Source organism: Eretmochelys imbricata, chromosome 24, assembly GCF_965152235.1.
Source record: "Eretmochelys imbricata isolate rEreImb1 chromosome 24, rEreImb1.hap1, whole genome shotgun sequence".
Classification (NCBI taxonomy): domain Eukaryota; kingdom Metazoa; phylum Chordata; order Testudines; family Cheloniidae; genus Eretmochelys; species Eretmochelys imbricata.
The window spans coordinates 6,613,234-6,636,959 of NC_135595.1; the positions used below are offsets into that span (position 1 = coordinate 6,613,234).

Here is a 23,726-nt window from a genome sequence, read left to right on the forward strand (position 1 = left end):
AACCAAGAGAGGGCAGTTACCAGCTGCCTGCCAGCGCAACTGCAGCTTACATGCTGCCCAGACGATTGGCAGAGACACAGCTGGGTACATTGTTCAGCCCACAGAGTCCCAACACTCCGGATCCTGACATTCCCACCCTCTGGGGACTCTCCAGTCGAGACCTGAACTCCGAGGCTTAGAAAGCAAGTTTGGGAGGCAGCACAGGAAGTACCTGTCGCTGGGACATGCCCACCCCCTCAAAGACCCGCCCCAGCACGTTGCTAGCACGACAGCTCCAAGTGCATCCGACTCACGGGCTCCGCAAGGCAGCTTTGGGAGAGACAGTCCCTTTCGGACCAGAGGCCGGGTCTACATTACACACGCCGCTCTAACTACGTCGCTCAGGGGGGTGGATTTTTTTTACACCCCTGAGCAACGTCATGAGACCGACCTTAACCCACCCCGTGGCTGCCGGGACAGCTCTCTCCTGTCGGCTTAGAACGTCTCCACCAGAAGCGCTACAGCGGGCCGCCGATGCGAGTTTGGAGCGTAGCCCTGCCCGGAGACGCGAGCTCGTGCGGGCTCCCTGTGATCTACTGAGGATGGGGTTCTCCTGCTCCTGGCTTTTCCCCACCCCACCCTTCTGAAAGATTCAAACCCTTTTCCCCTCTCCATCCGCTTCAAAAGCCTCGTTTGAAAGGTTCGCTTGGGAAATCCAGGCAGGGGGGTTAAGAGCTTCGTCGAGCTGCAACTCAGGGCTGCGTACCAGACTGGCAGTGCTGGAGACTGGAGGCCAGCGATAATCCAGAGGATGGGTACAGCATGGGCAGCGGCAGGTTAACCCTCTCCTACCCTCCCACCCACGTGCCCCTCTGGGGGTGGTATGTTACAGCATCAATACCCAGTTGGAGGAGAGTGAATGAGCCAGTCTCATCAGCTGAGTAAGCCACCCTGCGGAAGCGAGGAAAGTAAAGGGGCATGAAATATCAGACAACGGAGAGAGACGCAACTCAGCTCGAGCAGCAGCAAAGCAGTTGGACCCCGTACACTGGAGCCTGCCCTGAACCCTGCGTTAACAGAATCCGATGCTGTAGGTTTTGCCAAGTGGCGCTGGAAAACAGTGGAGTTGTTTGGTTCCCACCAAGATCTCACCATCCGAATCCCGGGCAAATGCCCAGCGTGACTGGGTGCGGTTTCGCCAGACGACTCATGGCCAGGTGGGAGCCCTTGGATCGGGCCTGATTTTGAGGAGGTAGCACTTGGGAGGAGCCAGGGTTATCTGGGCACCTATCACCCTGAGCTGCGGGGGTGGGAGCAAGCCCTTTAGATGAACAGGGTTACCCGGTTCCCTTTCCAGCAGCCACAGAAGGATGGGCAGCTCCCAGCGTCAGGAGGGACAGCAGTGCCCAAATTCTGTTGAAGCCGTTCCTACAACTCCAAGTCCCCCCGTTTGTCCACTGGCCCAGCAGACAGATCCGGTTCTGCCCAGGGCACTCTCCCATCTCCAGCATGGCAGCAGGGACGCGATGCCGTCCAGTCTTCACGGCGTTTCGCCTTCAGGGGGATGGCGAGAGGGGGCTCCGTGTGCCCCCGGTGCCCCCGGCTGGGGCTCTCTGCTGCCATGGCGAGTCTCCCAAGTGGGTCCTCTCGCCTGTCAGTCGCCCAGCCGCTCTCGAAGCAGGTCCAGCTCCTCCGCAAGTTCAGCGAGCGTGGAGGCAAAGAGGCCGCGCTGATGGGGAGAGTCAGAGACACAGACAGTAAGGGCGGTTCAGGGATGGCTGAGTCTACACTGTGCCTAGCTTTGTGGGTGCTCCCAAGCTGCACTCCCTGGGGCTGGCGACCAGGCAAGTGAGAGACTCAGCACCCCAGCTAGACTCGGGTATAGCGCAAGGGCTTGGGGGACACGATGGCTGAGTCAGCCCCAGCTGGAACAACCTGGGCAGGTAACGCGCCTCTGCTCATGGCCCTCCGTCCTGTCGCAGTCTGGGTGCCCGGTGCAGATCCACCAATACCCTCCTATCCTGACCTGCAACAGACCCTGCTATCCCAGGCCTGCGGTCCCCCCCCATACACTCAGCTCAGCCGATGCCCCTCCAGCTGTTCGAGCCCTGGGCCTTTCCCATACAGACTAAAAAATATATTTTTTTTTAAAAAACACAAATCACCAGAGCAGCCAGGCCTGGCAGCTGCCGGGGATTTTGAGGCCTCTGTCTCAGGTGGATTGAGATCATTAGCAAGATCTAAGCCATGCCAGTGGCCAAACCAGAGCCATGTTCCTCTGCCCCCCAGAGAGCCGTGCTACGTTCTTCCTCTAACTCCGATGTCCAGGAAATGTTTCGATGCCCTCAGGCAGGCCGGGCAGGGAAAGGGAGCACCTCAGCGTGTGACAGGGCCTCTGGAGGCTCAACCGGGGAACTCTGTTTCCAATCACAATCCTTTTAAGGAAGCCGAAAGTGACAGGGCATCATATGTATGGGTCCCTCTTTCCAGATGTTTCCCATGCAGGGCTCTTTGCAGGGAAACTGCAGCCAGGTCAGCTGCAGCCTCCCTGGATTTAAAAGCCTGGGCCCAGCTCTGTTCGGCAGGGACCCTCTCTATTATCTGTTTGTACAGCACCTAAAACAATGGGGCTCCGCTCTCGAGGCGCTACTGTAACAAAAATGAATATGGGAATCAGGACTCCTGGGTTCTCTTGTAACTGACTCGCCATGCCACCTTCACTTTGCCTCAGTTTACCCCTCTGCACAAGAGGGTATTAATACTGGACTTCCTACAGGGGATACACAGAGTATCTTCATTACCATCCTCAGTCCATCCCCGCACCCAGATTCGACAGAGAGGTAATTTGCTACTAATCTACAGGTTTCATCTGGCACCCTTCACTATAGATTCTGACCCCATGGAACCACTAATGGATTTATCCTCACAACCCCCTGGGAAGCAGGGCAGGATTATTCCCATTTTATACAGAGGAACGGAGGCACAAAAACTAGATGACTTGCCCAAGGTGACCTATAGAGTCAGTGGCGGAGCCAGGAACAGAACCCAGGTCTCCTGACTCCCAGGCCAGTGCTCTATCTGCTAGGCTATGCTGCTCCACCCAATAGCAACAGGAGGCACAAGGCATCTGTGGTAGAGCAGGGAAGTGGCTCCTAGGTCCCAGCTCAGAGCCTTAACCCCACAGCCACTCTGTCTGCTAATGTCCCTGGTGCTGGCGTTACCTGAACTTCCTGGCTCCCCCGCAGGTAACACCTTCTCCAGAGCTGGATCAGGGGGCCCACAGAGGCAGGAAGTAGCAGCCCCTCAGGCTGCAGGGGGCAGCCACTGGGTTTGCTCCTCAAGGACCGGTCCTGTTCGCTGAGGCTCTCCAAGGACTGAGCCCACCGCCAGCCCTTTCTGGAAAGCGAGCCATTCTTCCAGGGGAAGAGGTGGGTCTGTGGTGAGAGGCCCCCCTTGACAAACAGGTACACGGCCCCGTTCCCAGACAAGGCAGCTTCCAGCTGGAGAGAGAGAGAGAGAGAGAGAGGGATGGGGGGGACGGAAATCCAGGACAGTAACACTCAGCACATTTTCTCCCTCCCCCCCAGGTTTTGGTGCTTCAGCCGGGAGCAGGATACTTTACTGAACCCTGCCTAGGAGAGAGTGTGGACTAGGGGTTAGAGGGGAGGACTGGGCTTCAGGACTCCTGGGTTCTATTGCCAGCTCTGGGAGGAGAGTAGGGTCTAGTGGTTAGAGCAGGCATGCTGGCATCAGGACTCCTGGGTTCTATTGCCAGCTCTACTAGTGACACAGAAAAAGTAAACTGAGGCTCAGAAAGGCCTCGCAGCCATCAAGAAAACCCAGTTGCCCTGACCCCTACAGCCCCATGGCATGACTGCCGGACAACACACTCCCTGCCCCCAAATCGCTCCTACTACCCCACCCAGTGTTTGGAGCCCAGCGCACTCACCTTGTCGCCCCCTAGTGGGGCAGAGTTGCCATTTGGAACGCTGCTGCTGCCCCTGGCATAGGCGGGATTTCTGAACTGTGCCCTCTGCTGGGTGGTGTAGCGCAGCGCCCAGTCCCAGATGGTGGGCAAGTAGGGGCCCCCCGTCTCCTTCACCAGGCGGCCACCCTTCTGCAGGATCTCCAGGGGAAGGGGTTCCCGCCAGCCGTTGACGGGCGCGTAGATCTGGTTGGAGGCACGGTGCTGGGAGATGAAGAGAGAGTGCGAGAGGTGTCTCCGAGAGGAACAGCGAATGCACATCCCTATCCCTTTGCCCCCCTGGCCCTGAGAGAGGCTGCACTCCGTACCCCACTGAGGCTGGGCCAGGAGCGGGCCCTTTAAGGGGAACGTTATGCACTGAGGATCTCAGAGCGTCACAGAGGTGGAAGAGAATCATGAGCCCCACCCTGTTCTATGGATGGGGAAACTGAGGCACAAAGAAGCAAGTTGACTCGCCTTAGGTCAGGCAGTGAGCCAGGAATAGAAGAACCCAGGAGTCTGGTCTCCCAGTCTCCTGCTCTGTTAGGAGCTGGGAATAAAACCCAGGAGTCCTGTTCTCCAGCTGCCTGTTCTAGGCCATGCCTCACTCTCCCAGCTGAGAAGAGAACCCAGGAGTCCTCACTCCCAGGCCTTGCATTAACCCCAGCACCGGATTTCCCCCTTCTCCGCCCACGGTAGGATAGCGCCTGGGGCAATGACCGCAGAGCAGCCGAGTGTTTCACTGTAGCTGGGAGGCTCCATGCTGGACCCACCTGATTTCTGCGATCTCTCTCCCACTGGCAGTTAAACAGGAAGGTGCTGAAGAAGGGTATGTAGCTGCTGTCGTGGAGGGCCACCAGGTATGTCTCTGTGAACTCAAAGGATGCTGGGAACTGCTGGAGCAGCTGCCACACGCAGTCCAGGAAAAGCAGAAACACCGGAGACTATAAGAGAGGGGGGGAAAAGAAAAAAAAAAAAAAACAGAACTCCCTGAGGACACAGCAAAAATGCAGCCAACTCTGGGGCGCAACAGAACAGCTCCCGAAACAACCTGCAGCAACACTGCATAGCAATCGCTCTCCCACCACTGAAAAGCAGCTGACTCTGGGGTGGAAAGTGGCAGCTGCGGACCATCCGTGCAGCAATGCTGTGGAGATTTACCCAGAAAGGAAATACCGTCAAACTGCTCGCAGCAATGCTGCGATTGACCGGGGCAGCTTGAACAACCTGCCCTGGGGATCAGAGCTCAGGCCCTGCCCCCACATAGGAGCAAACGATCTGTGCTCCTTCTCTGGTGCCTATCTCCATAGCATCTGGGCGCCTCGCCATCTCCAGTGCATTTATTCCCCCCAGCTCCCCGGGAAGCACGGCCATTATCCCGTTGGACAGATGACGAACTGTGGTAGAGAGGGAGCCAACGGCAGAGCGGGGAATTGGACCAAGGAATCCGGAGCATATCCAGGCTAGCACGGAAGCACCAGACCATCTTTCCTCTCTAACTTATTACTCCCCTGCCCCCTTTGCAGCATCTCAGCCGACTTCTGCGTGGCACAGGCCAGAGATCGTCGCCCAACGACTCCTCCACCAAGCCCATTAGCTTTCGGTGGAGCTAGAGCGTGTCTTTCAGCAAGAGGCCAAACAATCCCGATTCAAAGGCTCCGAACAGCCGCTCCCATGGCTAATTGCCCGCACTGTAATCCAGCACAGGCCGGTAACAGTGTCATTCACAGGCTGCCCAGCAGAGGTCCCCACCAGAGCAGTGGATCCTGAGCCAAGGACAAGCGTCCTAGCAAGTATCCAGCTGGACAAAGCCTAGAGGGGTTGCTTGGGTTTGGTTCAGACTCCGGAGCTACTGCCGATCCCCACCCAGCCATCTCCGCACCTTCCCAACTGCGGCCCCCACAGCCAGTTGCTCCCACCTTGCCTCTCCCCTCACCCAGCCCCCTTATCCCAGCCCCACCATAACAGATGCTGACATGACTGGCAGCAGAGGGAAATCTAGAGCCCAGGGCCCCAAGTGCCCTGGCTGGGAGCAGGGCAGACGCTGGGAATGATTGGATCACAGCTGCTTTCTGAGTCCGGCATCCCACCAGCCGACGGGGGAGGAGGGAAGGCAACCGTCAGTCCAAGAAACCCTCTCAGTTTTGCATGGCCATCAAGCCACGCTCCCGGCCAGCTGTGCTCGGAGCCAAAAGGCAGAGCCCACGTGCTGGGAGACATTCGACACAGTGGTGTCACGGGGGCCGGACTGGTAGAACTCCCATCGCTCTCAAGCATGCCCCCCTCTGGCCAACACAGCCAGGCATCAAGCCGGAGCCGCGGGTGCTCAGAGACTCACCTCCTCACGGTCGTTGTCCCGGAGGAGATTGAGGCGCTGGAGGAAGGGGTGCCCTGCCACCACCCACTCCTTCTGCAGCAGGCTCTGGAACCCAGACTGGGTGCGGGCGTGGGGATCTGACAGGATCTGGACAAGGGAGGCCAGCAGGCAGTTCAGATCCCGGTCATCTGACTCTGTGAGGCGGAAGGGTACAGAGAGTGAGGGACCTCGGCAAGAGGAGCATCACGGCTCCACTGTCCAGAGACCTCTCTGCTGCAGCTGCTAATGCAGAGGCTGATCGGCAGTAGCTCTTGTGATGTCCCGCAAGGATCTGGCCTGGGACCCACTCAATGACCCTCCATCAGTCCCCGATTCCCAGAGTCGGCCAGCCCGCCCACTGGCCAGCATGGAGCCTGTGACCCAGGCACCCCTTGGTGCCAACAGGCAGAGGGCACAGGGGTTGCATAGGGTTTCCCAGGGATCAGATATATGCACAATAGTTCACCCAGGGGTGACATGTGAGGTCTCTACCAAGAGCCAGTAGCCCACTAGTCTTTACAGTAATTGCAAACTGGATGGATGGATAATATTTAGGGCATGAGGGGCCTGAAAATTATGTTCTTAAAGTCTTGGACTTAAGGCAGGTCACCAGGAGGTAACAGACACCTCTCCCCCTGCCTGGCAGTTTGGCTATTGTGTATTGTATGCCTCACATCGGAGACCTATTTACATATTGAGCCAGTGAGGAAATGAGAAACTGTGAAATCTACAGGAAACAAACAGTGGAGGGAGGTTTCAGAGTAACAGCTGGGTTAGTCTGTATTTCCAAAAAGAAAAGGAGTACTTGTGGCACCTCAAAGACTAACCAATTTATTTGAGCATAAGCTTGTGCTAAGCTTATGCTCAAATAAATTGGTTAGTCTCTAAGGTGCCACAAGTACTCCTTTTCTTTTTAGTGGAGGGAGGGGAGGTGTCCTGCTTCTGAATACAGACAGAGGGTGGGGCTGGCATATCTTGGGGAGCAAAGAAACAGCATTGAGTCCTCCACCTAGGAGCAAAGCTGGACCCTGGCTGTAAAGTCCTGCAAGGATTTGGGGTGAGCGTTGCTCTAGGAGACAGGAGGGGACTGTTAATTCGGTGGAGCTCGAGAAGGCCTGCTGTGAGGTGTAACCATTCCTTTCCCACACTGCCACTTGCTGCTCCTTGCATCTCTGGGCTTGGCCATGTAAACCTAGCCTCGGTTTCACTAGAAGTAGACCTAAGTGCTGGCGAGTGGTGATGTGAGCAGGAACTGGGAAGTTGGGGTGTGCTGCTTCTTTGGGAGCAGCGAGTCAGTGAATGCTGCCAGTGGCCAGTGCACCGGGGCTGGACCCTCCACGGAGATGGGCCAATCGCTAACCTACAGAGCGACAGCAGGGCCCACATGACCTAGAGCGGAGTGCTTGCATTGCCCGTGGGGTCGGGGAGCCAACCCCCGGCAGGCACAGACAAGCCTGCCTCACGCAAAGGACAGGTAGTAGCCAGGTGCCTCACAGATCTGGGAAGCGTCACAGAGCCTGTACCGAGGAGCTCACTGCAGCTGCTTATTCCCCTGCCGGGCTCACCCCATCCCTGGCCCTGCCTCAGGGCAGCCAGCCTGTGCTTGGGCCGGAGGAGGGAGCGACATACTCTACCTTGCAGGATGACAGAGCGGGACCTCTCCGCCACCAGGGCGGCCACCTCGCTCGCTTTCCTCACGCAAGCCCTGCAAGGAGAGGGGGTCACTACTGAAAACGAAGACCCTGCAGCCAATGGGAAGCAAAGGACCCCCTCACCCCCCCAGCACCATCTGAAATTCATCCAGCCAGGCACGGTCCTGCCAGTCACTCCCCCCAGAGAGCTCCACCCCCCACGCTGGGGCAGCCCCCAACAGAGGGATGGTGGTTACCCAGTCCCACCCAGATGTTCTGTAGGGCCTGTGCTCCTGGAGTTAAGGCGTCAGCGTATGGGGCGGCTCTCACCTGATGTGGTCCAGCCAGCGCGTCCCCTCCAGGGCAGAGAGCCACTTCTCATCGGCCACAGAGGAGTCTGAAAGGAAGCCACGCCGAAGAACCCCAATTACTACTTTGGCTGTGGAGAGGTTTATCCAGCCTCCAGCCGTGTAGCGCCAGGTTATCATTACTGGGTTTTAATCCTCACCACCCCCTTGGCAGGGAGCGAATGATTATCCCTGGTCAGACAGAGGAAATGAGGCACAGAGGAGGTAAAGTGACTTGACCCAGATCAGACAGTCTGTGGCCGAGATGGGAACAGAACTCAGGTCTCCTCAGTCCCAGCCTAGAGTCTTGAACATCCTTCCTTTGGGCTGCCTTTTCTGTGGCAGGTCAGGAATTGTCCCGGAGAGAAGACAAGGAAGGAGACATGGAAGGAAGAGACCCTCGAGTCCCACCTGCCTCTCAGCCAGTGCAGGACTGTGCTCTGGCTTTAGCCAGGCCTGTTTTACGGAGCCCTGGCTTCCTTGCGTCAAACAGCCAGCTGCTTCCAGGAGGAGAGAGACGGCCTCGGGGTTACAGTATCGGCCTCCGATCTTGGTTCTGACAGACTCCCTCAGGCAAATCATGTAATTCTCTGGGCCTCACTTCCCCCCCGTAAGGCAGGGATAATACCTCCCTGGGGGATTGGGAGGATATAACCCACGGCACGAGACACTCTGACAATGGTGGAGCCAGACAAGCACCAAGAGCAAGAGAGGAGAAACTGGAAATCCAGCACAGGTGCATCAGATACAAACTAGTGATAACGGTCCCTTGATTCCCAAGCGGGATCCAATCCAGAATAGCCCAGGTCCTCCCCGCTGAAGAGCTGGTTAGTTACTGTCTGGGATTCCGCAGGCGTCGGCTCAGGCGAGCGACTGCTATTGAGAAGTGACCTCAGTGCCGGGGCCGAGGCCGGGTCTCACCAGGAAGGCAGAGGGCCCGAAGCTTGAGGTAAGAGAGCTGGATCTCTGCAGGGCTGGGCAGGTCAGCAGCTGTCTCCACTATCACGCACTGGGCGTGGCCAGCGAGCATCAGCGCTTCCACGGACCTGCAGAGAGACGCAGCCGCACCGGGGAGGTGGAATCACTGCTTTGGTCTGGGCTATGGGGCCCGGCAGCACAGCGCTCCTACCATGATGCGAGGGCACTGGGGTCAGCACCGGCGATGAGGGGACAGCACCCACCCAGCTCCCTACAGCACAGCGCCCCCTAGTGCTGCACTGGGGCATTGGGGTCAGCGCGGGCTATGAGGGGACAGTGCCCCCTAGTGTCACACTGGGGCATTGAGGTCAGCACCAGCTAGGAGGGGACAGCACCCACCCAGCTCCCTGCAGCACAGCGCCCCCTAGTGCCACACTGGGGCCAGCACTGACTGTAAGGGAGAGTGCCCCCAATTGAGCCACACCCCCCCGACTCCCTAGAGCAGCTGGGTTTTCCTGGGGAGTCTTCCACCCCCAGCCTGGCCCTATTTAGCTCCCCCGAGCTCCCAGACTGGGGCAGCGCAGCCCTATTCCCATGTCCTCGAGGCTCGTACCTCACGTCTTCCTTCTCGGGGTCCGAGTCGGCGTGAAAGCCAGCGGCTCTCAGCAGGTCGCTGCCTCCCGGGTGATGCCAGCACAGCCTCTGGGGAGGCACAGGGGAACAGAACGAAATGATACTCCACTGGCTGCAGGCTCTCCACAGCACACGCCAGGGCCCTGAGCTCTGGGGCCTTGTCTCCCGCCTTCCTCCTCTCCCCCCAGCTTCAGGGACCTGCCTCCCCCTAACTGGCTCTGGGATACACCCCCACCCAACCAGCTGGTGGAGACCCTCCCTCCTCAGCCTTCCCTCCCCTGCTGGTTTAAGAGCGGTGTAGTCCCCATTTGATGGCAGGCCAGCTTCACAGGGCACTGGCCGCAGGGAAACACAGCCTACCGTGCGGGGTGGGGGGGGGTCCTCACACCTTATTCCACCCTGCTGGCCCAATGCCCCCTGCCTCAATAAGAACCCCACCCTCCCACGGCACCCCCCGGTGGTTGCCCCATCCCCAGAACCTGGTGAGGCAGGGGAGGTCGTTAGGAACCGCCCTCCTCTCCCCAAGGTGGCAGCTCGCAGCCTGCTCCCGGGGCAGGAGACACTCACCGGGATGCGCCTCGCGTTGAAGTGGCCAAAGGCCCTCTTGAGCTCGTTGTCCAGGAGCCTGCTGGGGACCCAGAGGTACTTGGGGAGGCTGCGGGAGGAAGCGGAGTCGGAGGGGAACCAGCTCAGAGCAAGCACAGAGGGCTGCCGGCCCGCCTCGCCCCAAGCCTCTTCAGGAGCTGCACACAAACACTACAACCAGAGTGGGATGCGGGACCCTCGAGGCCTCTCCCATTCCACTACTCCGGCACCTGCCTCCTTCCCACAGCTCCCCTTTGAGCACTCTCAGACCTTGACAGGAAACACCTGCCTGATCCCCACCAGGTCTGATAATCAGACAGGGCTGGATGGCCCCTGGCTCTTAAAGGAGGCAGATCTCCCTGTTACAAGGACATTCCCAAATCCTGCCACCCCCACAACTCACAAGACTCCCCCGGATCCATCCCACATTAACATGCACAGACAGAGAAGAGAACTCAGGGTCTGCTGGCCCACAGCATCCCTCCCACGTGTGCTAGAAGAGAGCTCCCACCAGCTCTCCCCAGACAGGCCTTCCACCTACAGCTCTCGGGAATTTGACAGCCAAAGGATTTTTCCCTAGAAAGCGTCAGTTTGTCGAAACCCGGAGGTTTCCCACGCCAAAGGTGATTAGTTTTGGCTCATTTTGTGAATCAAAATCATTCAGGGAAAAATCCCAAAGCTGTCGAAACGTTTCATTTTGATATTTGCGAGATGAGGAATTCCAGTTTTCCGGGTCAAAGCCCCTTTCGGTTTAGAAACTTGAGTGAATGTGAGTAAAACAAAAATGTAAAAGGGTCAAAATCGGAAGGAAGCTACAAGTTTTTCCAGTTCAAGGAAACGTTTGAGATTTTGACTTCTTGCCCCCAACCACCACCCACTTCGGGATCGAAACGTGGTTCAAAATCATGAACATTTTCACTGTGCTTCCCTAGCCACTCGAGGAAGCCACATGCCCATGGAGGTTATGCTCAATCCGGGAGGGGGCCATCAATATGGACCTGGGACTGTAGCCAAGGGCTGAACACCATACCCACTGTAGAAAGGGGGTCTGAGGGAGATTCGCGGCAGAGGGCATTCCCACAGCTCAGGGAGTCCCAATTACTGGAGGGTACCCGGAGGGGCTGTGACCAGGGGAGCCGGAAGTGGGGACAGGGGCCAGGCCCCTCCCACTTCTTAACCGGCCGTGAAGGCAAGTGACAGGGGAGCGGTGGAGAGGAGCGAGCGTGGGGCGGGATCTTGAGGGAGGGGGCGGGACAAGGGCGGGACTTTGAGGGGAATGGGCAGCACGAGGGCGGGGGAAATGGGCAGGACGGCATGGGTGGGGGACACACTTAAGGCACCTGCGCCCCCCCCCCCCCACACACACACACACTTTTAGGGCACTTCCGCCGCTCCTGGCTGTAACATGCTCCCATGCCGTGGGCTGGGGTTAGGGCGAGGATCTAACTCACCCCCCGATCCCCCCTACGCCGGAGCGGGGGGACCGGCAGCTGGGCCACGCTTTACCTGGTGGCCATGTCGAAGCGCTCATTGACCGGGCTGACCCTCCAGCCAGCAGCCCCGAGCCGCCTCAGCTCCTTCTCCCAGTCGCAGGGACTCTCGAAGAGCAGCGTCGCGGGGGACGATGACTCCTCCGTGCTCGGCCAGGCGTTCTCTGAAGCCGCACAGGAGGGATGGCTGTCAGGGACGAGCGGGGCAGTGCCTCGTGGGTCCAGCCACCCCAGGGACGGGCCCCTCGAGCTGCCAGGGCCTGGGGGCAGGGCTACACGCCAAGCGGAGATGCCACTTACCCAGGTTCCTGATAGCAGTGCCGTCGTACCACATCTCCGCACTTCTGCTGCTGCTCTCCTGAGCCTGCACAATGGCCAGCGTCACCTGGAAAACAGCGGCGTCTGGGGCTGTGGGCAGGGTTTGGGGGCCCACAGGAGGGCAGAGGGTACGCCACCAGGCTGGGGATCCAGGAAGGCCCCCCCAGCAGGGCAGCGCTTGCAACACTGACCCATGGAGGTTTGTAGCCCAGGACAAATAGCCCGCGCAAGTCCCTGGGGCTGCAGGCCCATCGCTGAGCCAGACAGCTGAACAGAAGAGTCGTGACGGGACCCCGGCCAACCCCGCTGGAGCAGAAAACCCCCCCTCCCGCCCCCAAGCTTTGCCGCTCGGGGCTTCTCCTGGGCAGGGCGTGACAGCAGTTCTGCGGAAAAGGACCTAGGGGTGACAGTGGACGAGAAGCTGGATATGAGTCAGCAGTGTGCCCTTGTTGCCAAGAAGGCCAATGGCATTTTGGGATGTATAAGTAGGGGCATAGCGAGCAGATCGAGGGACGTGATCGTTCCCCTCTATTCGACATTGGTGAGGCCTCATCTGGAGTACTGTGTCCAGTTTTGGGCCCCACACTACAAGAAGGATGTGGATAAATTGGAGAGAGTCCAGCGAAGGGCAACAAAAATGATTAGGGGTCTAGAACACATGACTTACGAGGAGAGGCTGAGGGAGCTGGGATTGTTTAGCCTGCAGAAGAGAAGAATGAGGGGGGATTTGATAGCTGCTTTCAACTACCTGAAAGGGGGTTCCAAAGAGGATGGCTCTAGACTGTTCTCAATGGTAGCAGATGACAGAATGAGGAGTAATGGTCTCAAGTTGCAGTGGGGGAGGTTTAGATTGGATATTAGGAAAAACTTTTTCACTAAGAGGGTGGTGAAACACTGGAATGCGTTACCTAGGGAGGTGGTAGAATCTCCTTCCTTAGAGGTTTTTAAGGTCAGGCTTGACAAAGCCCTGGCTGGGATGATTTAACTGGGAATTGGTCCTGCTTCGAGCAGGGGTTGGACTAGATGACCTTCAGGGGTCCCTTCCAACCCTGATATTCTATGACAGGCCGGGTTTTCAAAGCTGCCGAGCTGACAACCCTCAGTGAAGTCACTGGGAGCTGGAAGCGCTCAGCCCCTCTGAAGAGCAGGCTCTTCGCTGCTGGAGGGTCCCAGCTAAGGCAGAGACAGGAGCCGGGGACGCTGGGTGTTTCGGGGCATCAGAGGATCGCTAGACAGGGGGCGGGAAGGGAAGGGTGGGGTTTGCCTTGCCCAGGGTTCTGCAGCTCTGAGCCCTGTGGGAGATAGATTCGTGAGGAAAGGGACCTCGGGAAAGAGGGAAGAAACCGAACCATCTTGCTCCAGGTCACATAGGCTGGATCTGCCCTGCAGCTGGGTGGTGCCGCTCCCGGCCCAGGGAGACAGACTCGTAAGCGTGCTGAAAACAGCAGTGCGGACGCTGTGGCCCAGGCTAGTCGCCTGAGTCCAAGCCCGCCCAGCCCCCGGCTCTGAGCTGCCCTCTGGCTGCAAACGCCCTCGCTGCTGTCTTTAGCACGCGAGCTCAGACGGGGCTGGCATGAGTCTGCCTACCTGCCCTGAGCAGCGTGGACATCCCTGCCCGGAGTCAGCAGCAGAGCCCGGAATAGGACCTCGCCTCCCCGCAAACCACATCATCCCACTCACCTCCTGGAGCTAGGAATTGAACCCAGGATTCCTGGCTCCTAGTCCCCTGTGTTAATCCACTAGACCCCACACGAGGGGTAAAACAACCCCCTTGGGGGGTCTCATCCTCCCACCCAGGCGACACACAGAGCAACCCCTGGTGTGACAAGCCCCCAAATCCCAAGCAGGTCCAGCTCAGAGCCAGTCCACTGGAGGTGCCCATCAGTATCCAAGGGTCCCGAAGCCCCGAGCCGCTGGGCCCTGGAAATCACCGGCTGGAGAGGCGGGTGCCCCTGTCTGCAATGGCAGATGCTCACCTGAAAGGCCTGGTACTCCAAGCTGCTGTCACGGAAGCCAAAACGCAGCACCCGGAAGTCCCGGCAGTAGAGCACCAGCTCCTCTGGGATGAACTTGAGGGTGGAGCTGGCCGTCAGCACCTTGGCCTTGGTGAAGCTGTTCACTGCAGAGGAAGCCAGGCAGAGGAGGGGGGCTTGGACCCAGGAGGCCAGGCAGCAACCAGAGTCTTGGGGCAGCTGGGAAGGCTCGACCTCCAGCATGGGGGGGGACTGGGGCAGGATAGGCCCCCAAGCCAGCTGCATGGAGATCGCGCCTGGTGTGGGGGGTAGCTGGCAGCGGCCGATCAGGATTGCCCTGGTGACCGGGAAGCCCAGGGGGAGAGCACACGGAGGGACCACGGCTCGCTCCGAGTATGGCCCTGTCAACTACGGCAAGGGCAAGTCTTCCAGTGCCACCACCCCCCCGCCAAGGTGCCATGGCCCCAGCCCTGCCTGTGGGTAAGGGGGCAGTTGGGTCGCCATGGCCTGGCCTTGGCCCCGGCCTCTCTGCCACTGGGACAGCCCATGAGGGGATCACAGCGCCAGCCACAGGGATGGATGCTGGGATGGAGGCAGTGAGCCGCACAGGCTGAGAGACGCCAAACTCATCACAGCGGTGGAGGAGATGCGGCTTGATGGGGTGGAATGTAATGGTGGCCTCTCCTGCCCCCCTTTACCTGCCACCAGCCTCCCGATGCAGGGCAGGGCCACGTCGTGCTCACTGTGCAGGCAAGTGGAACAGCGAGGGGCCTACGGTGGGAAAGGAGCAGCCCTTAGAGATCAGGCCCATTCCCCCTCCTGCGGCATGGGGAAGGAACATCCCCACACCCCGACCCCACTCGCAGAACCTGGCACAGGGGGCCCACCCCCACACCACAGCCAGGGGGCTCCGAAGGGCCAGGAGGATGGTGTCCACTAGAGAGCATCAGGGCTGCAATTCAGGTGGCTGAGGGCTACAAGGCTCCCGCCCGGGCGCCCGCATTGCCCCGGCGTCCCGGCTCCCGCCCGGGCCTCCTCCAACTCACCCCCACCGTGTCACCTGGGGCCGGCTCTGGCACAAAGGCGACTCTCAGGTTGGTGCAGTACAGTGTGCCCAGGATGGATCCTTGGCCATCCCTGGAGCGGACGATCTTCCTCACGCGAGCTGCCTCTTCCAGGACGTGTTCCCCTGAAGGGCGGGGAAGAGGTCAGGGTGAGCTGGGAGAACGCTGTGGTTTGGAATGACTCGTGAAACCAGCTCCCCAGGGCACCGGAAAGGAGGGGGTAAAGGCAGGAGCCCAGGGCTGGCTGGGGAGTGACGCAAAGCCAGGCAAGAGACTGGGTTAGGGGCATGCAATGCCACAGGAGGGAAAAGCACACCGAGGGGCCAGATCCTTTCCTGGCGTAAACTGATGAAGCTCTATGGGCTGCAATGGAACCAGGTGGATTTACCCCAGCAGGATCTAGGTCCGAAGGCCTGATCCTCAGGGGGCTGGAGCGGCTGGGGCCACCGATCAGGCGGCAAATTGTACCTGCAGAGCTGTGGGGAAGGGGGTTTGCCCCACAGAACGCCTGCACGGGGAACAATGGAGGCCGTGCTCAGAATAGTGGGCCCTCGGCTAGGGGGTTTCACAACGGAGGGGGGGCTGTTTTCTCTTGACCTTTTCAATAGTCCAACAGCCCCTGGCATGTGGGGATGGGGGGGCACACAGAGCCCCCGGCATGGGGCGGGGAATGGGGAGGGCGCACAGAGCCCCCGGCGGGAGGTTGCAGCAAGTCCCTGGAATAGCGGGGGGATGGGATGGTCCACACCAGGAGCGTTGGGGGAGGAGGGGAAATGAAGGGACGCAAGCAGCCCCTGGTGTGCACAGTGAACTCTGTCTGCAGAAGCTGTGACCTGTGTGACCCTCTAGTACAAACAGAGCCCAGGAGTCCTGACTCCCATTTTCCTGCTTTAACCACTAGACCTCACTCCCATCCCAGAGCTGGGAGCAGAACCCAGGTGTCCCAGCGCCTGGTCCCCTGCTATACCCACCAGACTGCACCGTCTCCCCCTCAACGTCAACAAGTGCGGGCATCACAGAGCAGCTGGGCAGCCAGCCCCTGCTAAAGAGCCTCGCTAGAAAAGCCAAACAATGGACCTGCTCCAGCTTGAGTTCCCTCAGCCCAGGCAGCGTGGCCCGCGGAACGGGGGCCCTGCCGCTCATGCTGGGCATGAAAGGGAACTGCCCGGGTAACAGGTGCCTTTGGAGCGGTTGTTCTTTGCTAGTCACGAATTCAGCAAAGCATCTGCTCCGGCCACTGCCTGCAGCGTGTCATCCTAGCCAGGAAATGCCTTCTGACAGCTGCTGCCCAGAGCCCCGATTTAACCCTTCATGCCTCTAATACAGAGCAAAAGTGAAAGGCTCTTAAGGAGGAAGGGGATCAGGATTGGGCCCAGCTTAATGATTTTAATAAAAGTACCAAAGCTCCATAGTATCCGAGCACTCATCCTTCAATATATTAGCCCTCACGCACACCCCCCAGGAGGCAGGGCAGTGCTGTTATCCCGACTGTCCAGGTGGGAAACTGAGGCACAGGGAGACCAAAGGCTTTGCCCAAAGTCATACAGGACATCTGCGGCACAGCAGTGATTTGAACCCAGTTCTTGGTTTGTGTCCAAGCCCCTGGACCATCCTTCTTCTCTACTCTCCAATCATTATACTCCAGGAGTCCTGCCTCCCTCTCAGAACCAGGGAGGGAACCCAGGTGTCCTGGCACGCCCCCTCCGCCCCGCTCCCCCCGGGGGAGCCTGGGCCGACAGCAGATGTGAAGTGGCTGTGGCCAGGGAAGGAAGGGCTCCTCCGCCTGCCAGGCACAGGTGAGCTGCGTGTGGCTAGAGTCTGTGGGCCTGGACTTCAGGTCTCATCTGCTCTGGTCTAGGTTCACTTGGTCTTGCCACAGCGCAGGGGGCTTGTCACGGGCCCTTCCAGCCCGACATTTCTGTCATTCTGAGCCTTGCGGGGGGAGGGGGTTGGAGAAGAGACACCTCATCACAGTCCCCCCCACCCCGGGCGCTCAATGTCACACGCACAGGCGAGTGGGGAGCCCAGCTGTGTCCTCCTCTGTGCAGCTAAGGAACAGGGAAGAGACACCACGGCTGCTGGTCCCGTCCAGTGCTCGGCAGCAGTGTGGTCTAATGGCTACTCACCGAGATACGACTCAGGACACCTGGGTTCTATACCCAGCTCTGCTGCGTGACCTGGTGCAAGTTGCTGCCCTACTCTGTGCCTCAGTTTCCCCACCTGTCAAATGGGGATTGTGATACTTAGCTCCTTTGTGATGCACTTTGAGATCTGCAGCTGGAAAGTGCTAGATTAGCGCTAGGGATTATTATTAGAACCATAGTGAAAGCCCCAAGGAAACCCAACTGGGGGGTCAAAACACGAGCCACCCACTCCCCCGTAGCCAGCGGGGATACCTGGGATACACGGGAAAGCCTGGCAGTTTCTGTTTCTCTGGCCGTTCATGTCAGAGGACTTTGGACCTCTCAGCTGTAAAGAAAGAGAACAGGTCGCTGTTAGCTGGATTTAACCCTTTCCTCACTGTGGGCTAATGCACAGACATTGGAGAACCAGACAGCAACTTTCATGGTCTCTGGGGCAGAGGCTGTCTCTTTAGCTTATGTCCATATAATGGGGCCCTAACTAGGGCGCTGCAAGGCAAGTAATATTTAACCCAATCCGCTAGTTAATTATTTCTTCCCCTTCGCAGTCCTGACTTCTGACCCCATCCCCTCCCACAGCAGGAGGCTCAGCCAGTCACAAGGATCTGAGTGGCCAGCCTCCGGGATTCTATGGGGTACACTTCTTAAAGCCCTAACTCCTGGAGTCTTGGGCATCTCGGCTTTTATTTCTTGAAGGAAAGGAAGTTTCCTGGCCTTGTGGTTGCGAGAAAAAAAGCTACAAAACACAACCTCTAAAGAGTTTGAAAACAAACAAGGAACCAAACATTTAAAATCTTCTGATTTTTAAGCCAATCTCATGATTATTTTGGGACAGGGCTTGTGGGGTTTTTTGGGGAATGCTTGGGATTAGCCACACTGGGGTCTACAGCAATGGCTCTTACCTGGAAACTCAGCCCCCTTCCATTTACAATAATACGGCAGGATGGTGATGGCATGCATGAGAGATAGTGCGGTCTAGTGGATAGTACAGTGGACTGGGGCCCAGGAGAGCTGGGGGTCTATTTCCTGCTTGGCCACTAGCCTGTTGGGTGACCTTGGGCAAGTCACTTCCCCTCCCTGTGCCCCAGATCATGAGTGGCTGTTTAGTGGTGGTGGTTGTTTAGATGGGCCCAGGCAATAATATTTTGAAAATCTGATGCTTTTGGGGGAGGGGGGAGGGCTGGCGTGAGCACAGGACTAGGACCCAGGATTCCTGAGTTCTAATCCCATCTCCAACCCTGACTCCCTTCTGGGGCCTTGGGTACATCACTTTGCCTTTCCAGTTCAGTTTACCAATGGGGAAACACAATGAGTTTTAAATGATTTTGCCCAAAGTCACACAACAACTTAGTGGCAGAGCTGGGAATAGATCCACAGATCCTATTAAACCACACTTCTCTCACAGAGCTGGGAATAGAACCCAGGTGCCCTGGCACCATCACTGACCATTTTAAAATCAGGGTGGGAAGGTTTTCTCCTAAAAGATCTGGCTGAGGAATTCTTCTGGGCAAGTACTCTGGCCGGTGTTACAGGAGGCCAGACTAGATGGTTACAGTGGTCCGTCCCCTCTGAAATCTATGATTCTCAGCTAGCCACATGGCTATGCTGGCTTGGCTACTCCCCAACTCTTGGGCAAGCCAAAGTCTCCTGACTACTAGGGTCAACTAAGGGGAGGGGGCTAATGCCAGCTGAGGGCGCAGGGTAAGATCTGAGTGCCACGCTACCAGGGAACAGCTACACAGAGGAAAGATTAGCCGGAACATAACTGCCTGAAACCTAAACCACAACCAAAGGTTATCTGGCATTTTTGTTAAGCAGAGAGAGCAAACAAAGTGGAATTGCCACAGCATACCTTCCTCTGCCTGATCAGATAGTGAGCCGGAAACCTCCTTGCAGCTGTAAACAACCTTAAGGGCCCAGAACACTGCAAGTCAAAGTCACTGCAAATGTATAAACGAGAAACGTTTACCACTCTCAGTCCCAGGGATCTTAGAGCTGGTGAAAGGGACAAGACAGACGGCCCCTGGGACCTTAGCAATCTCAGACGAAGTTTGGTGGGCACACAGACACACTCCCACCCAACTCAGCCCTATCCTGGACAGATCCCCGGTAGGGCAGAGAGGGGAGTTTCGTCTCCATGGCCCATTGGTAGCTTGCAAAGCCAGATGGGCCCATTGTGATCATCTTGTCTGACCCCACTTCTGAGGCTGCCAGAAAGAGGAGCCAGTAAGTGCCAACTGGCATTTTCATGGCCTGGCCACCTGGCTGCTAGGAACCAGCCTGAGGCAGACAGATCTGCTGCATCCCACTCTATTAGTGCCTGCAGCCCCATACACGGAATGGGGACATGCAGCTTGTTCCCAGAACCTCTTTGCATGATTCAGTTTTTTAAAGTAATTTTTTTACAGGTATGCAAAATTACGTGGCTCAGACAATGTGTGTGTGTGTGGGGGGGGGGTGTCAGGCAATAATTGTTTAATGACACCAGAGGCTGAGATCCCAAAAGTTAAAGCTCTCTCCTGCTTTGTTTTTTTTTTTAAATCTGACTTTTTAACAACATTATTTCAGTGTCCTTGGACCAGATCCCACCCTCCCCCTTCGCTGTTGTATTGCGACTACCAACCTCCGCCCCTGACGTGGCTGCATTTCTCCAGTGCTGCAGCCTGCATGTTATTATGTAGACTACAATAGTAAAGGTGTTTTATACCAGCATAGCTTATTCGGCTACATTTACAGAGACACCTTTATAGAATAACTGCGTCCTTACTAGGGATTGCACTGCATTATTTATAGCCATTGCAAAGAGCTCTGGTTAAAGTTAAGAATTAGATAAGTTCATGGAGGCTAGGTCCGGCAATAGCTATTAGCCAAGATGGTGAGGGAAGACACTAGGCTAGATGGACCCTTGGCCTGACCCAGCATGGCAGATTTTACATAAAATGCTACAAAAACTGTGTGTAAGAGCAGCTGGTTAGTGACGCCATCAAGCATACGGGAGGCTCAGTGCCCCGCCAGCCCCCAGCTATGCCATGACAGCAGGGTAAGACATCCCCCAAGCACGGACCAAAATGTTAGGGGTCAGCAAGATATTCATTCCATGAGAGGTTTTCCCTGGGGTGGGGAGATCAGCTGGCAGCAAACTGCTAAATTTCGTAACCAGGAGGGCTAATGGAAGAGAGTCTAAAGAGGAGTGGCAAAAGACTTATTTAGAGCACTGAGCAACAGGTGGGAGGAAGCAGGGCCCCGTGGTTAGGAAGTTTAGCTCCTAGGGTTCAATTTCCTACGGTGCCACAGACTTGGGCAAGTCACTTGGCCTCTCTGTGCCTCAATTTCCCCATTGGGATAACCGTCCTGCCTTACAGGGGGCAGTGAGGATAAATCCACTAAAGACCATGATGTGCTGCTCAGTACCGTGATGATAGATCCTAGAGCTTTATTGAGACAGGGAACAGTCTTGTCCTAACTGACAGGTACCAGTACAGAGTTCATACTCCCTAGCTCAGTCCAGAGCATTACCTACTAAGCCACTCTGCCCCCACACTGGCCTCTCTAATCTAATGCATCCGATGAAGCGAGCTGTAGCTCACAAAAGCCTATGCTCAAATAAAGTTGTTCATCTCTGAGGTGCCACAAATCCTCGTTTTCTTTTTGCCAACACAGACTAACACGGCTGCTACTCTGAAACCTCTCTAATCTCCCTGATTTTACCCAGCTGTTTGCACAGAAATGTTCTAACCAAGATCAGGGCCCCGCTCTAGAAAGCGATTTTCTCCACCCTTGAAATCATAGCAATGATCACCCCTCCTTATGGTCTCATTATTTCCCCCTGCTCCTCCATGTGTCTCTCTCCACCTGCGGTCGCCTGCCTTCTACTCAGACGGTCACCTCTTTGGGGCAGGGCAGGGGCTGTCTGCGTGGCCTGTGCATGTCCAGCGCCTAGCACGGAAGAGGGTCCTGGGCTAGGGCTCCTAGGCTCCATGTAACAACAAACGAGGCTTGTCTGAGTCTTTAAAGACTCGCTGTCTCTACTGCCAGGGCGCGCTTGGCCCCTGCGTAGCATATTTCTGCTCGGCGGTGGAAAACAATCGTCTCATTCTGCAAGGAATGCAGAGAGCCGCGCAGCCAAGGCCAGCCAGCTTTCCCTGCAAAGAAACCCTCAGCCCGCGGACCCGCTCCAGCCCCAGGGAAGCCCTGCGCAAACTCCGGGCTTGCTGGAGGTTTTTGGGGGGGGGGGTCACCCCGTTTGCAAGAGCAAGGACAAAGCCCCTTGGACAACAACCAGTCGCCTGGTTACCAGCCCCAGCGGACAGCGCAAAACCTGGTCCCAGAAAGAAGGCGCGGGGCGGGGGGGCCCTGCCCAGGCTCCGAAGCGCAGGACAGAACGTACCGTGCAAACAGCCCTGCTCCCAATTACCGCTGCCGAGCTCGGGGCTCGCTGGCCAACGGCGGCGTTTGGCGTCGGAAAGACCCGAGCCCGGCCAGCCAGGCGCATGGGGAGCGGGGGCTGCTGGCTGGAAAACCCGGAGCTGGGCTGCTGTGGGCCAGGAGCACGAACCCCCTTTCCCCCGCAGCCCCGGGGGCTTGACAGAGCCGCGCACCCTCCAGCCCCCCACTGCAATTTTAACACCCAGGCTACACAACAAAAAAAAAAGGGGGGAGACAAACAATGCCATGCCCCCCCCCCAACATCACTTTTGCTTCCAACAGCCAGCACCCTGGCTGGAGAGCCCCACACACACTCCCCACGACCCAGACAGGGTGAGGAAGCCAGCCCCGGAGACTCAGCCCATAAACTTATTCCCCCCACCACCAATAGGTGCTGGAAGGGGGGGGCACCAGCACCCCTCGGCTCGAAGGGGTTTTTCCTTCCATCCTGGAGGGTTTTTCCAGTTTGGTTCAGTGGCGCTCAGCACCCGCATCGTGCACATTGTTGCAGGACCCCCCCCCCCAGTATTTCAACACCCCCCCCCCCAGCTTTCCACTTACCGGAGGGCCCTGCGCGTCCTGTTGGATTGTAAGGGAGTTTTTGGAGCCCGATAACATTGTCAAGTCTCTTCGTGCCCCATAAACACAAACCCAGCGGGGAGGAGACGTGGGGGGGGGGGTGAACCCCCCCAGCAGGGAAGGGGGAGCAAGGGGCGAGTCCCAGCCCCGGCGGAGAAGGCAGGGCGCTCAGTCCATGGCGGGGAAGGTGCCCGGCTCAGCCCCCGGGTTCCTGGGTCTCCGCCGCTGCTCAGCCCCGCGGCAGGGGCGGGGTCCCGGTCCCGGTCCGGGGGCGGGGGCCCTGCGTGGCGAGCCGGCGTGGAAGAAACTCGCCTCCCAGGCGGGGCAGGAGGCAGCCCCAGGTGGGAGGATGCAGCGGCGGGGCGGGGCTCGCTCGTGACCCCTTCTAAGGTGCGGGGGGGGAACCCGCTTCCTTCATGGGGGGGGGGGCGGCACCGCTCAGCCGTGGGTCCCCCCTCGCCTGGGGAAACTGACCCGCTGGGTCCCGGGAAGAGGCTGAAACCTGCCGCAGCCTTAAAGGAGCCCGGGCCCTTTTCTGGGCGCTGCCCCCCCCCGTTCCCCCTCCCCTCCGCCAGCCGCATTTTAATGTCATCGCATTGGCCGCGGATCGGGCCAAAGCCGCGAGGCAAGGGGCGGAGCAGGGGACTGGGAGCCAGGACTCCTGGGTTCTATCCCCAGCTCTGGGGAGGGATGATGGTCTAGGGGTGAGAGCTGGGGAGGGGGTCAGGAGTCCCCAGTCTATTCCCAGCTCAGGCCAGTGAGCCTGATCTAGCAGTTAAATAGGAGAGCTGGGAATCAGGGCTCCTGGAAGGGAGCGTGGGCTACTGGTTAGAGCAAGGGACTAGAGGGTCAGGACTCCTGGGTTCTATTTGTAGCTTGACTGCTGGCTCGCTTTGCGAGCTTGGGCAAGTCATTAACCTCCCCATATTGCCAGGCGAAAGCACTTAAAAAAATTATCAGGCCTCAAACAATTGTGAGACTGCCTTAAAAATTAGGAGGGTTTTTTTAATAACATTTTCATTTGTCTTCTGGGCTCCGAGCATTCGGGGTCACAGTCAGGTCACAGTTTCAAGTTTTTCTGTATGACCCCAACAGCTAGAAAGCTGAGGCTCTCACATAATCACATGACTCATGGAGTGGGGGCTTTAATGAAAACACCAAATACAGTGAGTGTTGGCAAGCAGTGAACGTTTACCAAGCACTCTAAGAGCCCTAGCTGAGAAGTGCTCAAGGAGGGCAAAGTACAGTGATCTAGAGGGTGTTGCCGATACCAGATACCTCCTGCATCACTTAGAGCTCCCTACAGTGGTTTCCTCATCTCCC

The 23,726-nt window shown here is 57.7% G+C and overlaps 1 protein-coding gene across 1 annotated transcript; it reads right to left on the reverse strand.

The window, feature by feature from the left end:
- Positions 1-1,633: 1,633 nt before the first annotated feature.
- Positions 1,634-22,477, reverse strand: MTMR11 (myotubularin related protein 11). The gene is made up of 17 exons (XM_077841500.1): positions 22,386-22,477; positions 17,655-17,727; positions 15,241-15,383; positions 14,893-14,965; positions 14,198-14,340; positions 12,204-12,288; positions 11,920-12,067; positions 10,396-10,483; positions 9,809-9,897; positions 9,199-9,323; positions 8,261-8,327; positions 7,934-8,004; positions 6,282-6,454; positions 4,717-4,887; positions 3,929-4,168; positions 3,201-3,479; positions 1,634-1,708 (listed from the first exon to the last, which is right to left on the reverse strand). The coding sequence occupies exons 1-17, from the start codon at positions 22,440-22,442 to the stop codon at positions 1,634-1,636; spliced, it is 2,100 nt and encodes a 699-aa protein (XP_077697626.1). The 5' UTR covers positions 22,443-22,477.
- Between the last annotated feature and the right edge of the window lie 1,249 nt (positions 22,478-23,726).